The sequence below is a fragment of the Lithobates pipiens genome, unplaced genomic scaffold (assembly GCF_037356315.1).
Source record: "Lithobates pipiens isolate NorthernLeopardFrog02 unplaced genomic scaffold, aLitPip1_a1.2 Scaffold_18, whole genome shotgun sequence".
In the NCBI taxonomy this organism is placed as follows: domain Eukaryota; kingdom Metazoa; phylum Chordata; class Amphibia; order Anura; family Ranidae; genus Lithobates; species Lithobates pipiens.
Window position 1 is genome coordinate 435,811,620 of NW_027507758.1, and position 15,497 is coordinate 435,827,116.

General features: G+C 40.4%; 1 protein-coding gene across 6 annotated transcripts in view; it reads left to right on the forward strand.

Annotated features, from left to right (window-relative positions):
* Positions 1–15,497, forward strand: part of PLCH1 (phospholipase C eta 1) — a 400,513-nt gene that overhangs the window by 306,649 nt on the left and 78,367 nt on the right. For all 6 annotated transcript variants that reach the window (XM_077488115.1, XM_077488116.1, XM_077488114.1 and 3 more), the window contains 2 exons: positions 506–613; positions 7,292–7,453. In XM_077488115.1, coding sequence (XP_077344241.1) covers positions 506–613; positions 7,292–7,453 — 270 coding nt within the window. The remainder of the gene's footprint in view (positions 1–505; positions 614–7,291; positions 7,454–15,497) is intronic.

Consider the following 15,497-nt stretch of genomic DNA (forward strand, 5'->3'; position numbering starts at 1 on the left):
TAACCAAATGTCTTTTAAAAAACTGCTTTCCTCAGTTAGAGCCCTTTCACCCTGAGGCAATTGAAAACTGCCCATAAAACGGAAAGCACTTTTGAGATGCTTACGCAGTGCTTTACAGGCATTAGCGGAGCACTTTTTTGAAGGTCACGTGACTCAAAAAATGCTTCAAGAACCATTTTGAGGTGCTTTTCAAGTGCCTTTGAGACGCTTGCCATTAATTTCAATGGAAAAGGGTGCTTTTTTTTAGAGCTCCAAACATGCTCCAAAGATGCTGCTTGAAGCAGTTTTTTAACCTCATCACCAACACACCAACACACCACCCCAGTATGAAAGCATCCATTGGTTTTAATGGAATTATGTATTTGTTTGCTTTTCAGGTGCTTTTTTTAGCTCCAAAGTGCTTGGAAAGTGCGTCGGTGTGAAAGGGCTCTTAATAATGTAATATAACCATTTGAAAGCATATGATTTGAACACATCTAAATGGTACATTATACTCTTTTTCCAGGGGAAGAAATTGCCATATGACCTGGCAGAGGATGTGGAGGAAGGGGAAGTCTCCGATGAAGACAGTGCAGATGAAATTGAAGAGGAATGCAAACTAAGCAATTGTTTTGTAAGTAAAATTCATGTTGTACAGAAAACTATGGCAGGTGACAATCAGACACATGTTATGTGGGCCCATGCTTTTTGTGACTTATATGACTGATCTGTTAAGAAGCTGTTTTAAATGGGTGCATGCCTTGGGTTCTGCATACACCCTTTCTCTAGTGTTATACTGAATATCCAAACTTCAGATTAATGCATCCTCCCTCTAAACACCTTGAAGTTTCTGCTGAATTCAAAGGCAAATAAAAGGCATTACAGTAATTGTGAATTAAGAATCAGTACAAGAAATAAACTAAAGTACCAAGGCACCAAAGCTAGACAGAGGTGGCTCCAAAAGGAAACACACAGTGGTATAAGTTTAAATAATGTATTATTTTTATTAGTACAAATTCAAATATGACAAAAAATTGCAACCTTCACCACACCATTATAAAACCATTCGTAACAATGTTGTCAGGAACTCATGAAAGAAGGAGACCCAGTCTCCCATTCAACCCACTCACACCAAACAGCTAACTGTGTTGACTGAAGTCTAAACTACACTGATTAGTGATCAGCCATGGCCAGTTGTAGGGGCAAAATTGGCATGCCATCGCAAAAAAAGACCACACTAGTAATTGAAATCAGGCAAAATTAGGCAATATATGTGGAAGGATTGACTATAGGCTGTAGTAGTGAGCGCTGACAGGCACAGACTCAGAGTAAAAAGTGTGTTCAGCAGCACATGCAATGGAAGCAGACAGGAGGGTGGAGGAGGAGAAAATGGTGAACCACTGCAAGCTAGTGATCACAGGTGAAGAAGCGTCCACACTGTGGTGGCCACAGCAATTATGCTATCGTATGGAGTTGGGAACAGCATCCCTAAAGCAGTCTGACCTGATCTCCCGCTAATGCTCAGTCCTCCCCGACACAATGGTGGCAAACCACTGCTCAACCCCCCCTCACAGGAACCTCCAGGATAGCTGCTAATGTCCGTGACAGTATGTGACTGACATCACATAGGAAGTCCTCATATACTCTGTGCAGTCTGTGCAAGCTGTGTAGAGCAGGGTGGGATGGTTGATGGTACAAGCCAATATGAATAGAGAGAAAAGTCAGATCACAAGACAGTGATGTCGATGCATTTCGCTCACATGATCATGTGAGCTTCGTCAGGACACAGTGGAAGTCCGTTTCCGGAGCTTACAACAGGTAACAAGGGTACCTCCCCTCTTGAAATTTTTCCCAGTCACTTACCACAAACTTAAAGGACCACATCATGAATAGATCAATAAAAAAATGATGATTTGTATATCAAATAACTTTTGGATATCTTATTGTTCAGACCTCAAATACAAATGTATTTTTTGGTAACAAAATCTCCTACACACTACATCGGCCCCTTACTCGGATCTGTGATCACCCGAGTCTCAGTGACTCGGTGATCACAGAGCACGCCACGCGCGCCCTGCAGGGGGGGGCACATGCAAATGGGAGGCCGTCATATGACGGCCTCCCAGAAATTCAGGTCCGCACTGTGGAGAGAGGTTAAAAAATATGCTGGTTGTTAAGGAGCCAGCACCTGCTGCCATCCATAACAACCAGCTGATAGCTACTGTATATTGCAAAGTCTCAACCATGAAGGTTACTCCCAGGTTCTCATTGCTAAATCTCTTCATGTTTAGGGGCATTGATCCAGCCAGCGACCTCTCATTTCTCCTCACAGTTACAGAGCCACTTGAGCTGTTCGGCTGTCCCGCTCAGTATTACTGGCTCCTTCCCTCTCCACAGTGCCTGGTAGTAGCAATAATAGACTCGTGTCTGCTCCCCACAGCTCCTTCCCTGACAGCCGGGCACATCACTTCCGCCACCCTCCTCATCTCACATCGAGTACTCGAAGCCAAAACACAAGAGACCAACGTCTCAGCACCACACTGGTAATGACACTGAATATCATCTAGGACAGCCACCTGTCACTGTATGTGTAGCTATTTACTAGTAGCTGCGTGTGGCGGCTTCTTAACAGCCAGTGAATAGCTGAGTCTGTACCCGATGGCATCCTTAACAATCAATGTATGGCTAGTTGAAGATGGCACCCAACGGCATCCTTAACAATCAGCTATTCACTGCATAGAGCTATGCGTCACACAAATTTTAAATGCAGCACATTTAAAAATGTGCTATGCATTCTTTTTTCAAACACATAGCATGTTTTAGAAGCACAGCAGGGTGAAAGCAGCCCTATGTTCATAAATTTCTACTCTATGGATCACTTAATGTACACAATGTAATATCATTAAAACAAGTTTATACTTTCAGTTGCTAGAATTGTATCTTCAGCTGTAATTAGTCCTTGAACATGTGAAAAAGCTCTGTCCTTTCAACCACATTCATACACTTGTTGAACGCAATCCAAAAATAAAGCAACAATGCAATTGGACAGGTCCCAGATGGTTTATAACAATTGTATCTGTTGGCTCCTTAGGTACAACACCCTGATATATTTATTAGGAAAAACCAGCTCAGTACACATGAGCACGTAAACAGTTGTTCAAAACTTGGCTTACATTACTTTCTAATATTTAATAAAAGGATGTATTCATATTCTGATGAAAAGGGTTAAATGTAATTTTACCAAATCGTGTAGCTGCTGCTTCTAATATTACAGGATAAATTAAAATGGGAAAATAATACAATGGAAATATGAACACTTTTCAAAATACACTATATAATTATTGTAAATCAAACATAATTTAAAAATCAACTCTTATCAATTACCTCATTGTGATCTCTACCAATGATATAAAAGATCCCGGCAAGCAGATATGATAATATTAAAAGGGTAGGTAGGTATCATTGTTATGAGACAGTGATTAGGAAGAAATATATTTTTAACTGTTCCTTAATACCTAAATACATTTTAAATACATATGTTTTTATTAAACAGTAGATGTATTTAAAAAATAGAAAAAAAATAAGATGATGCTTCTTCCCCGCTAGAAACATTTTTAGTGTTAAGCCTTTCAAATTGAAAGATTGTTTGAATTGACCAAATATGTGACAATACCTATTATGACTATTGCTTCCCAGCTTTTTTTTGTGTCTTTTAATCTCCTATAATGATTCTGCCAGATGTTCTTTTCCCCAACCCTAGGGGCCTATACCAATACTACTTTTGACCCATATCCTCATGCTGCTCATTACACTAACTAGCAGTACATTATAATTTAGAGAATGTTACATAAAAGTTTATCATCATCTTTATAAGCAATTTAAAACTATCTGATTAGTTTAGGTCTGCCCCCTTGGAAACCATCCCTAAGAGGAACATGGATGCCAAATGTTCTGCAATGCTTCAGGTCTGGCTATTGTGCTAACCCAGTGGCTTCAGTGCTTTCTGTGTTTATGACCTGGACTCCATATCTGAATATTTGTTCCAGGCCAGTTGGTCAAATTATTAAAGCCAGAGCATCAGCATGACAGCCAGGCAACTCTGTTTCTCTCAGCAGTAATTTATTTTAAGTTCTGCTTTGTTACACACAGCAAATCCCATATTTCTAACTTCGAAAATGACTTTTTTATGTTTTAACAGGTAAATATGTCTTCACAAAAAAAAAAAAACAATATGTGTAGTCCCAAGAGTAGCCACCGCACTCTATGTTTGAGATAAATGCCCAGGTGCTCACCCACATAGAATTCCATACAAATTCAAAATTGGTATAAAGGCACTCATGGGTCCTGCAGAGGAGATGAATCAGCAGCATTTTTATTGTCAACATTTCAATAAAGCTCAGTCCAACTTTTTTAGGTCTTCAAAAAGATAGACTGAGCGTCATCAAAGTTTCAACCTTAAAAACGCTGCTGTTTTGATCTATCGTTGCTACAAGACCTGATAATCTTAGTTCTGTTTATTGTGTATGTGTGTGTGTGTGTGTGTATATATATATATAAGAGCTGTGGAGATTAAAGATTCATTCCTCGATTAATCGTTAATTTGTTTGATTGATCAAAATACTCACCTCTCCACCGGCTTCTGGGTCTTCAAGGAGTTCTGTCGGAGATCCGGTGACTTCACGGACATAGACGTCACTGAACTCCTCCCCCTTCCCCAAGTGCCTCTGTCTGCTAATGAAGGGAAGGGGGGAGAAGTCCGCTGACATTGAAGTTCTGATTGAACGTAACGCGCACAGGGGAGGAGCTATGCATGACGTCACCCGCTGCTACCCTACAGAACTAACATGATTGTCAGCTTTACATGCTGTGTTTTTATCATCTTTATGTGAGTAGTTTGTGTTTGAACACAAAAATTAAATCTTATACTTAAGTGATGAGCACTTAGATCATTTCTTTCTACCCATGACCTGGCGTCCTTGCTGAGATCTACGCAGACGTGAGAGAAGTTTATTGTCCGTGTTACCCTTTTGATACCCACTTGCATGACCACCTGTTTGCACAGGGGTCCATGCCATAAGGTGAGAGTGATTAGTTAGACAGGAGGGATTGTCACGCTACTGTGAAAAAATAAATTACTTATGTCAGTGCTACAGTTTGAATTTAAAACGTATTTGTGTGAACTGTGAAGTTAAGTCATGGATTGTGGAATATAGTGTCGGGTGATTGTATGTAGTGTATACTACATTTACCACTGACTAATGCAGAGTTGCAATTCAAGGAGATCAGCTAAAATTAGTTGGATCTGTATGTGCGCTATAATCGATTAATCTAACACGAAAAATTTTAATCAGTAACAGCCCTAATATATATATAGTATCTCACAAAAGTGAGTACACCCCTCACATTTTTGTAAATATTTTAATATATCTTTTTATGTGACAACACTTAAGAAATTACACTTTGCTACAATGTAAAGAAGTAGTGAGTGTACAGCTCGTTTAACAGTGTAAATTTTCTTTCCCCTCAAATTAACTCAACACACAGCCATTAATGTCTAAACCACTGGCAACAAAAGTGAGTACACCCCTAAGTGAAAATGTCCAAATTGGGCCCAATTGGCCATTTTCCCTCCCAGTGTCACATGACTCATTAGTGTTACAAGGTCTCAGGTGTGAATGGGGAGCAGGTGTGTTAAATTTGGTACTATCACTTGATGCACAATCAAGCCACAAACAGTTTGAAGTAGAATAAGGACATGGATTACTGGAACCATGTCCTGTGGTTTGATGAGACCAAGATAAACTTTTTTGGTTCAGATGGTGTCAAGCATGTGTGGCAACATCCAGGTGAGGAGTACAAAGACAAGTGTGTCTTGCCTACAGTCAAGCATGGTAGTGGGAGTGTCATGGTCTGGGGCTGCATGAGTGCTGCCAGCACTAGGGAGCTACAGTTCATTGAGAGAACCATGAATGCCAACATTTACTGTGACATACTGAAGCAGAGCATGATAACCTCCCTTTGGAGACTGGGCCACAGGGTAGTATTCGAAAATAATGACCCAAACACACCTCCAAGACAACCACTGCCTTGCTAAAGAAGCTGAGGGTAAAGGAGATGGACTGGCCAAGCATGTCTCCAGACCTAAACCCTATTGAGCATCTGTGGGGCATCCTCAAACGGAAGGTGGAGGAGCACAAGGTCTCTAACATCCACCAGCTCCGTGATGTCATCATGAAGGAGCGCAAGAGGACCCCAGTGGTAACCTGTGAAGCTCTGGTGAACTCCATGCTTTAGAGGATTAAGGCAGTGCTGGAAAACATGGTTTTGTGAGATAATGTATATCGTGTTTATTGTGTTGTAAGTTAGAGCATTAATGTTTTTAGAGCAGTGTTTTGGAACTAACTAGCGATTGATGTATGATGAAAAATTATGGCATTTTTATAGCGGTTGCATACCCTTTTTTCAAATTTTTACCTACAGGTAAGCCTATAATAAGGCGTACCTGTAGGTAAAATGAATATCTCTTGAACCTGTACGGTTTAGGAGTTATTCACTTTGCATGCAACCGCTGACGTCAGCAGTGCATGCGCTGTGAAGGCCCGGCTGAAGGTCCGGCAGACGCTGCCAGACCTTGTCGGAAAGAATACTCCCGCGGCATGCATGGGAAAGACAGCATCGCAGCTTTCGGCCACTCACAGTGCCAGAGCTGTCAACCCAGAAGCAACGGCGAGGACAAAATGTCAGCTCCCTTGGCGTGGACCAGGATGTGATATGAACACCTCGTTCTAAGGTGAGTATTTCATAATGACCTAGTGTGGTTCATACAAGCTCATTATGCCTTTGCCATACAGGGTTTTTTTTGTGTGTGTGTTTTTTTTTTTCCCATGTGCGGGTATACAACCCCTTTAAGAGAATCACACAACAGGCATACTTGGAAATCATAGGTAGGGTGCACAATATCGCAAGAAGTGAGAAACATTCAGAAAACAAGTTAAATTTGCATGTTCATTTTGTATGCAAATTAAATTTGATTAAAGTGTACAAAGACAATGCATGTTAGGCTGCACTCTGTCCTCTTACATTGAATAGCGCCCCACCATGCCAAACACCACTGATGTGTGCAGGGACAGTTGGTATTTTGTGTCATACATTATGGTGGTTTTTGTTTTGCTTCAGCTCAAATGCTCGTTTTTCTTTAACAGAAAGAGTGCTTTCAGTGAATGCTTCTGGCATAGCTAAATATGTTGTTAGGAATCAGCATAGGAGCACTGAATGGAGCAAATGTTAATGGTTTTGTGTTAATCCTTTGCAGAGCAACGGAACAACAGAGCACCAAGTAGAATCATTTATACGGAAAAAACTGGAGTCCTTACTGAGGGAATCGCAGATCAGGGACAAAGAGGATCCTGACAGCTTCACTGTGAGGGCACTGCTGAAAGCAACACACGAAGGTCTGAATGTCAATTTAAAACAGGTAAGGACTTTGCTATCCCCTGTGGGTCTCACTGCAGTTGACAGCTTTAGCCATTGTCCAACTCTTTTCACTGCGGCCTTATGTGTCTCACAGATGACACCTAAGCTTCATCTATTTTATATGTTAGTAAAAGCTACATGAAGTGGAAGAAGTTGCTTAAAATATACACATTTTACATTGTGTTTCTTGTAAAATGGAAAATAAAGCTGTGAGACAAAAAGGATTAAATTATAGTGAAATGTTGGCATAAACAGCTTCTCATGCTTCAGATTGGATGATCTCACAGTTTGAAAACCAGTGATCTTCTGTAATGATTCCAAACGAGCAAATCCTATTTTCCACTAATAGATCGCTTGTATCAGTTGGATGTCACTTTGAATGCAAAGTTCAGATAATAACTCAAATGATTAGATAAGCAATAGGATCATCATTGCAATGACAGCAAAAGTTGTGCATGCAATGTGGTATGCCATCAAAATTTTTACAGCTGCCCAATTAATATGTGCTGTAATTTCTGTTGTTTGCCCTAAATATTTTATCACTGTAAAAAATGTCACATTTTATGAAACCTAGCTACTGATTAAACTATTATCAAATTTTAATAAAACCATTAAAATAAAAATATTACTTTGTTCAAACTGGTTAATGTTAAACAAAAATCAAAGTATAATGTACAATTAATTATAAGTGACATTTAAGATAACATAAAAGCTCAATTAACAAAACAGATAGCATTTTTGTTGTTTTGTTGTTTTGTGCAGTACTTGTAATGAGAGACTCTCCTCTCTCTCTGGCCATATACTAGTAGAATTGTATGTAGAATTTCTGTTTTCAGAATGTTCATTGAATCCTTTAAAGGTTAGAGGCTCAAATTGTCATTGTTTTTCAACTGGAATAATGAGAAAATTTGAAGGAGCAGGATGGAAAGTTTTTCTTGAATGAATGAGTTTCTAAAATTTATGTTTGGGAAATTCCAATTAATACCAAAATCAAAAAGCAAACTGAATTTTGGAGTTTTGACTTTTAAACAACATTCATCTAGTTTCTGTTGGCGGTATCAAATGTACTGATGAGTTTTTTCATACAAACATTTGTTCAAAGTCCACCAGTATATGGCCAGCCTAAGGATGAGCTCATTGTCCAACATCTTCTATAGCCACCTGCATGATTCATAGGTATGTCTTTAGTTCACGCAACTGTTTCTTTTGCATAAGTCCTTATATGCACATGTCCAAATCTCACAAAGATCGAGAACGGTCTGGTAGATGGTTTCAATAGCCAATACTGACGAACATAATCAGCTTCATACAGATGTGGTTAGGATAGCAAATTTTGTCATTAACCACTTAAGCCCCGGACCAATTTGCAGCCAAAGGACCAAGCCCCTTTTTGCAATTCGGCACTGCGTCGCTTTAACTGACAATTACACGGTCGTGCGACATGGCTCCCAAACAAAATTGGCGTCCTTTTTTTCCCACAAATAGAGCTTTCTTTTGGTGGTATTTGATCATCCCTGCGGTTTTTATTTATATAAACAAAAATAGAGCGACAATTTTGAAAAAAATTCAATATTTTTTACTTTTTACTATAATAAATATCCCCAAAAAATATATAAAAAGACATTTTTTTCCTCAGTTTAGGCTGATACGTATTCTTCTACATATTTTTGGTAAAAAAATCGCAATTAGCGATTATTAATTGGTTTGCGCAAAAGTTATAGTGTTTACAAAATAGGGGATAGTTTTATAGCATTTTTATCAATATATTTTTTTTTACTAGTAATGGCGGCGATCAGCAATTTTTATTGTGACTGCGACATTATTGCGGACACATCGGACATTTTTGACACATTTTTGGGACCATTGTCATTTATACAGCAATCAGTGCTATTTAAATGCACTGATTCCTGTGTAAATGACACTGGCAGTGAAGGAGTTAACCACTACGGGGCAGTGTAGGGGTTATGTGTGACGTTATGTGTTTTTTTTATTATAAGGGTCGTGGCCTGGCATTTGACGTCACTGATCGTCTTTCCCTATGACAGGGAACAGACGATCGGTGACAGCCATAGTAGGAAGCACGGGGAGAGGTTTGTTTACACAGACCTCTCCTCATTCTTCAGCTCTGGGCCCCGATCGCGGGACACCAGCGGCGATCAGGTCTGCTTGTCCCGCGGTCACGGAGCTCAGGACTGGTTCGGGAGCGCGCCTCACTCCCGACCCACAGCTGGGAACTTAAAGAGCAACGTACAGGTACGTGATTGTGCCCAGCCGTGCCATTCGTATATCGGCGTGAGGCGGTCCTTAAGCAGTTAATAAAACAAAAAAATGAACTATTTGTTCTTTTTGTAATATTCTACAAATTGAACTTAGGTTTTTAGCTTTAAAGTACCCATGCAAATTATATGCCCCTTCCAATAATGCTTGGCACATTTGCAGAGTATGGAATTGCCAGAGATTATTTTAGGGGAGCAAAGCTTGTAGAAAGCAGCTGGTTTCAAGGGTCCTTGACAGCAGGATATCTGAATTTATTGGAGAAAATTTAGAAGGCTGGTTCGTTAATGAACATCTAACTGGTGTTGGTGTCTCTGTTGCTCCTCCATCTAGACTGGAGACACCCTAAGACAGGAATTGTATTATTTTCCAGATCATCAGATGAAAATAAAGGAACAAAGGCCTAAAAATATCAATGCAGTCACCATATTTAAGGATTGCTTAACCACAATATATACTGATTTTGTTTTGGGTTTAATACGCTTTAGCAGTTTTGTTTAGCAGAAAATTAGCCTGCTGTCACTTAAAAGACTGTGTGTGTTACAAAAAAAAAATATATATATATATATATATATATATATATATATATATATATACCGTATATACTCGAGTATAGGCCGACCCGAATATAAGCCGAGGCCCCCAATTTACCCCCAAAAAAACTGGCAAACTTATTGACTCGTGTATAAGCCGAGGGTGAGACATGCCTGTCCATCCCTGTGTGTCCGTCCATCCCTGTGTGTCCGTCCATCCCTGTGTGTCCGTCCATCCCTGTGTGTCCGTCCATCCATCCCTGTGTGTGTGTGTGTCCATCCATCCATCCATCCCTGTGTGTGTGTGTCTCCATCCATCCATCCATCCATCCCTGTGTGTGTGTGTCTCCATCCATCCATCCATCCATCCCTGTGTGTGTGTGTGTCTCCATCCATCCATCCATCCATCCCTGTGTGTGTCTCCATCCGTGTGTGTGTGTGTGTGTGTGTGTGTGTGTGTGTCCAGCCTAGCTTTGTCCCGAGCCTCCGTCCCGTGCCTTGCCTCCTTGCCTCCGTCCCGTGCCGTGACTTGCCTCCTTGCATCCGTCCCGTGTCGTGCCGTGCCTTGCCGCCGCCGTCCCGTCCCGTCCCGTGCCGTGCCTTCCCTTGCCTCCGTCCCGTGCCCTCTTCGTCGGCGGCCATTGTAAAGTTCAAAAGCTGCGCCGCCGCCTTCGCCTGTGATAGGCGGAACACTGAATTTCCCAGCAGCCTGTGTTCCGCCTATCACAGACGTCGTATCATCCTCGTCCGTAGTACGAGGATGATACGATGTCCGTGATAGGCGGAACACAGGCTGCTGGGAAATTCAGTGTTCCGCCTATCACAGGCGAAGGCGGAGCCGGAGGCGCGGCTTTTGAATAGAATGGCCGCTGCCTGTCTGCTCGACACGCTGATCGAGCGGGCAGACAGCGATGACTCGAGTATAAGCCGAGGGGGGCACTTTCAGCCTCAAAAAAGAGGCTGAAAATCTCGGCTTATACTCGAGTATATACGGTATATATATATATATATATAGAGGTCGACCGATATATCGGCCAATATTTGCAGTTTTTTTAAATAATCGGCATCGGCCGATTGTGCTGATGAAAAGCCGATTTAGAACTACAGCGGGACTTGGAAATGACTTCTGTAATAGAAGTCAGTGTAAGTTGCCTGAGTCTTCATAGAAATGTCTTCCTCCTCTCTGGGCAGGCTGCCAAGAAAAGAACAGAAAGATACAATGTTTACACTTGAATGAATGAAGTCATCTCTGTGTGTAGAAGTTCTCAGTTTAACCATTTAAAGACTAAATCTTTTCTGACACTTGTTGCTTACAAGTAAAAATCCAGTATTTTCTGCCAGAAAATCACTTAGACCCCCCAAAAATTATATATATTTTTTTAGCAGAGATCCTAGGGAATAAAATAGCGGTTGTTGCAATATTTTATGTCACACGGCATTTGCACAGAGGTCTTTCAAATGCATTTTTTTGGGAAAAAAATACACTATTTAAAAAATAAAAATAAAATAAAAACAGTTAAGTTAGCCCATTTTTTTTTTTTCGTCCAAAAGTTTTGACTACCTATTTTTATTTAATATATAGTTTTTTTTTTTTATCTAAATCATACATACAAGTAAACTGATTGGAGGTTTGTTTTGTTTAATAAATGCTTAAATGTAAGAAATTTTCTGCATCACTTATGAAGACTGCTTTCACACTGGAGCGGGCAGGCGTTGATGGTAAAACGCAAGTTTTAGCGGCTCTTTACCATCATTTTAGCGGTGCTATTTGGCTGCTAGTGGGACACATATAACCCAGCTAGCAGCCAAGGAAGAGGTTAAATGCGCCCATGAAGCACTGCTGCCAAATCGCAGTGGTGCCCATTCATATCAATGGGCAGGAGTGGTGGAGGAGCGGTATACACCACTCCAAACGTGCTGCTTGCAGGACTTTTTTTTTTAAGATCCTGCCAGCGCATCGCCTCAGTGTGAAAGCACTCTGTCTTTCACACAGACTGCAGGGGAGCCATTTTGCAGGCACTTTACAGACGCTATTTTTAGCCCAAAAGCGCCTGAAAAACGCCCCAGTGGGAAAGGTGTGTTAGATCAAGGGGGATTAAAAAAAAAAATAATAAAAAAGGAAAAAATAAATAAAATAAAATCGGCCTAACATATCGGCCCAAAAAAATCGGCATCATATATCGGCTATCGGCCGCCATGATTTCTAAATATCGGCATCGGCCAGAGAAAAACCCATATCGGTCGACCTCTATATATATATATATATATATATATATATATATATATATATATATATATATATATATATATCCCGCTATGTTGCATATTTTTCCACTTTGTACACACCAAAATACCCTGATTTGTTTTCTTGGCATTACAAAGTATTTCAGCTTTGGATGCAGTGTCCTAGGGGATCCTTTGTTGCCGTAAAATTCAGATGGCTTGATAAAGACAGCATCTGCCTCTACATTGTCTGGCTCTTACTGCCACTGGCAAATTATCAAATGTTTCAATCTCTAAACCATGTAAAACCTACACTTTCTCTCTTTTTTTTATTCACCTTTATCCATGATTAGTTGATTATAGATAAACATGGACTTACATATGCATTTTTAGCCACATTATGTTTTTACTTTTTGTACTTGCCATCTGGCTTACATGTTCTGTGCCATATGATGAGTATTGTACTGTTTTCCCTGTGAAATCAGTTTAAATACTGATTTCTGATTTCTTATTTAGATTACACGCTGGCATACCCAGAGAAAATACGTTGTTGATTTTTAGATTCTATGCTTACTGTATATACATATTTTTGGGTTAGTTTTAATGGTTATGTGGGTAATATCATTGTCTAGTCTGCCTGTCATTTCTGACACTGTAAATAATGTTTCTAGCTGAATTTTGTAGAGCATTGTATTTGCTTCCGTAAATGCATAACTTAACTTGTCTTTAGATGCTGATGCAGTTGTTAACTGTAAAATGGATGAAGGTGAATATGTAGCGCTAAAAAGGTGAATTATATAAAAATCTGTAAATAATATACACTTTAAAGGGAAAAGTGATAAAAACAATTAAAATAAATTGTGCTAAAAGTCCCCAAATGAAACACATGTAATGAAAATGTCCATCATAAAAATGAAGGGATATCCCGATTATGATGTCCTAAAGCCGTATAGACTGCCACATGGAAATTTATTTCAGACAACTGGTATGACATATACATGCTTACCGAAACTGGTGGACCCGACTGTCAGCGACAACGGATCAATCGAGCATGGATCATTCCAATCGGCAAGTAGACCGGACTGTCACCGAAATCCTGTAGACTTGTAGGTGCGCCCGCTGCTCTCCCAATGGTGTTAACCACATAGAAGACAGATGGGTGGGTTGCAAACGATCATATGTTGATATTGAGCTGTATAGATGGATCAAACAGCCAAAGAAATCCAATGGAAATGGATAAATGCTGGTATGGTGTCCCCATTACAGGGGTGACACCGACCCGGTAGAAGAACCCAAAAAACTTTCATCCACAGAACATGGAAGGAAGAGAAAAAAATAGGGGCTCCAATAGTGCAGGTCAAAACAGGTGGGTTTTAATTGATAAAAACCGACATACATGAATAAAAGTGATCACAGTTCAATAAAAGCAATATGGGGAATGGTGTTCCTGGCCCAATGTGTTTCATCCAAAAAGGACTTCTACTGGGGCATCTATCGTACCGGGTCAGTGTCACCCCTGTAAGGTGGACTCCATACCAGTATTTATCCATTTCAATCGGATTTCTTGCTGACACCTTCAGCTGTTTGATCCATCTATACGGCTCGATAGCAACATATGATCATTTGCAACCCATCCATTGGTCAATGGTGTGGTTAACACCATTGGGAGAGCAGCGGGGCGCACCTACAAGTCTCCAGGATTTCGGTGACAGTCCGGTCTACTTCCCGATTGGAATGATCTATGCTCGATTGATCCGTTGTCGGTTGTCTGAAAGAAATTTCCATGTGACGGTCTATACGGCTTTAGGACATCATTATCAGGATATCCCTTCATTTTTATGATGCACATTTTCATTACATGTGTTTCATTTGGAGACTTTTAGCACAATTTATTTGAATTGTTTTTATCACTTTTCCCTTTAACCACTTCCGGCCCGGGATATAGCAAAATGACAGCCGCGCGGTGGTTCAGTTATCCTGACTGGGTGTCATATGATGTCCTTCAGGATAACAGCCGCTGCGTGCCCGTGGGGGGCGCGCATCGTGGCAATCGGTGGATCTGTGTGTCAGTCTAACACCTATCAGTGCCCATCCGTGCCACCTATCATGCCACCCATAAGTACCCACCAGTGCCACCAATAAGTACCCATCAGTGCCGCCTATGAGTGCCCATCAGTGCCGCATACCAGTGCCACCTATCAGTGCCCATGAGTGCTGCCTATCAGTGCCCATCATCAGTGCCACCTCATCGGTGCCCATCAGTGCTGCCTTATCCGTGCCCATCAGTGCAGCCATATCAGTACCCGTCATTGAAGAAGAAAACTTGCTTGTTTACAAAAAATTTAACAGAAACAAAGAAAACTTTTTCATTTTTTTTTATTTGTTGCACAAAAAATAAAAATTGCAGAGGTGATCAAATACCACCAGAAGAAAGCTCTATTTGTGGGAACAAAATTATAAAACATTTATTTGTGTGCAATGCAGCAGGACCGCACAATTGTCATTCAAATTGGGACAGCACTGAAAGCCGAAAATTGGCTTGGGTGGGAAAGTGTCTAAGTGCCTGGTATTGAAGTGGTTAAGGTGTATATTATTTAGTTATTTTTATATAATTCACTTTTTTAGCACTACATATTCACCTTCACCATTTTCCGAATTTTTGCCACATTCTTGTGTAGCTGCTTACTTTTTTATTTTTTATTAATATTTTTTGGGTAAGCGCAATAATCACTTTCCATTCACACAACTGTAAAATGTATGCATGACGGTTTCTCTGGGACATGGAAAACATAAAAATGGTGCCAATAGTGAGATTTCAAACAAGCTGTTTAAAGGTTTTTACACTTTCCACAAGAGGGTGAAGCTCCCTGTAACACGCTAAATAATGCCGATCATTAGTGATCTTCTCCCTCTCCACAATCCCAGTGATCATTACTGCACATTAGAGTCAAGCCAAGAACATTCAGTGCCCACTCTGTACAACCTGAGGGTTAAAGAAACAGTTTGTTTTAAGTT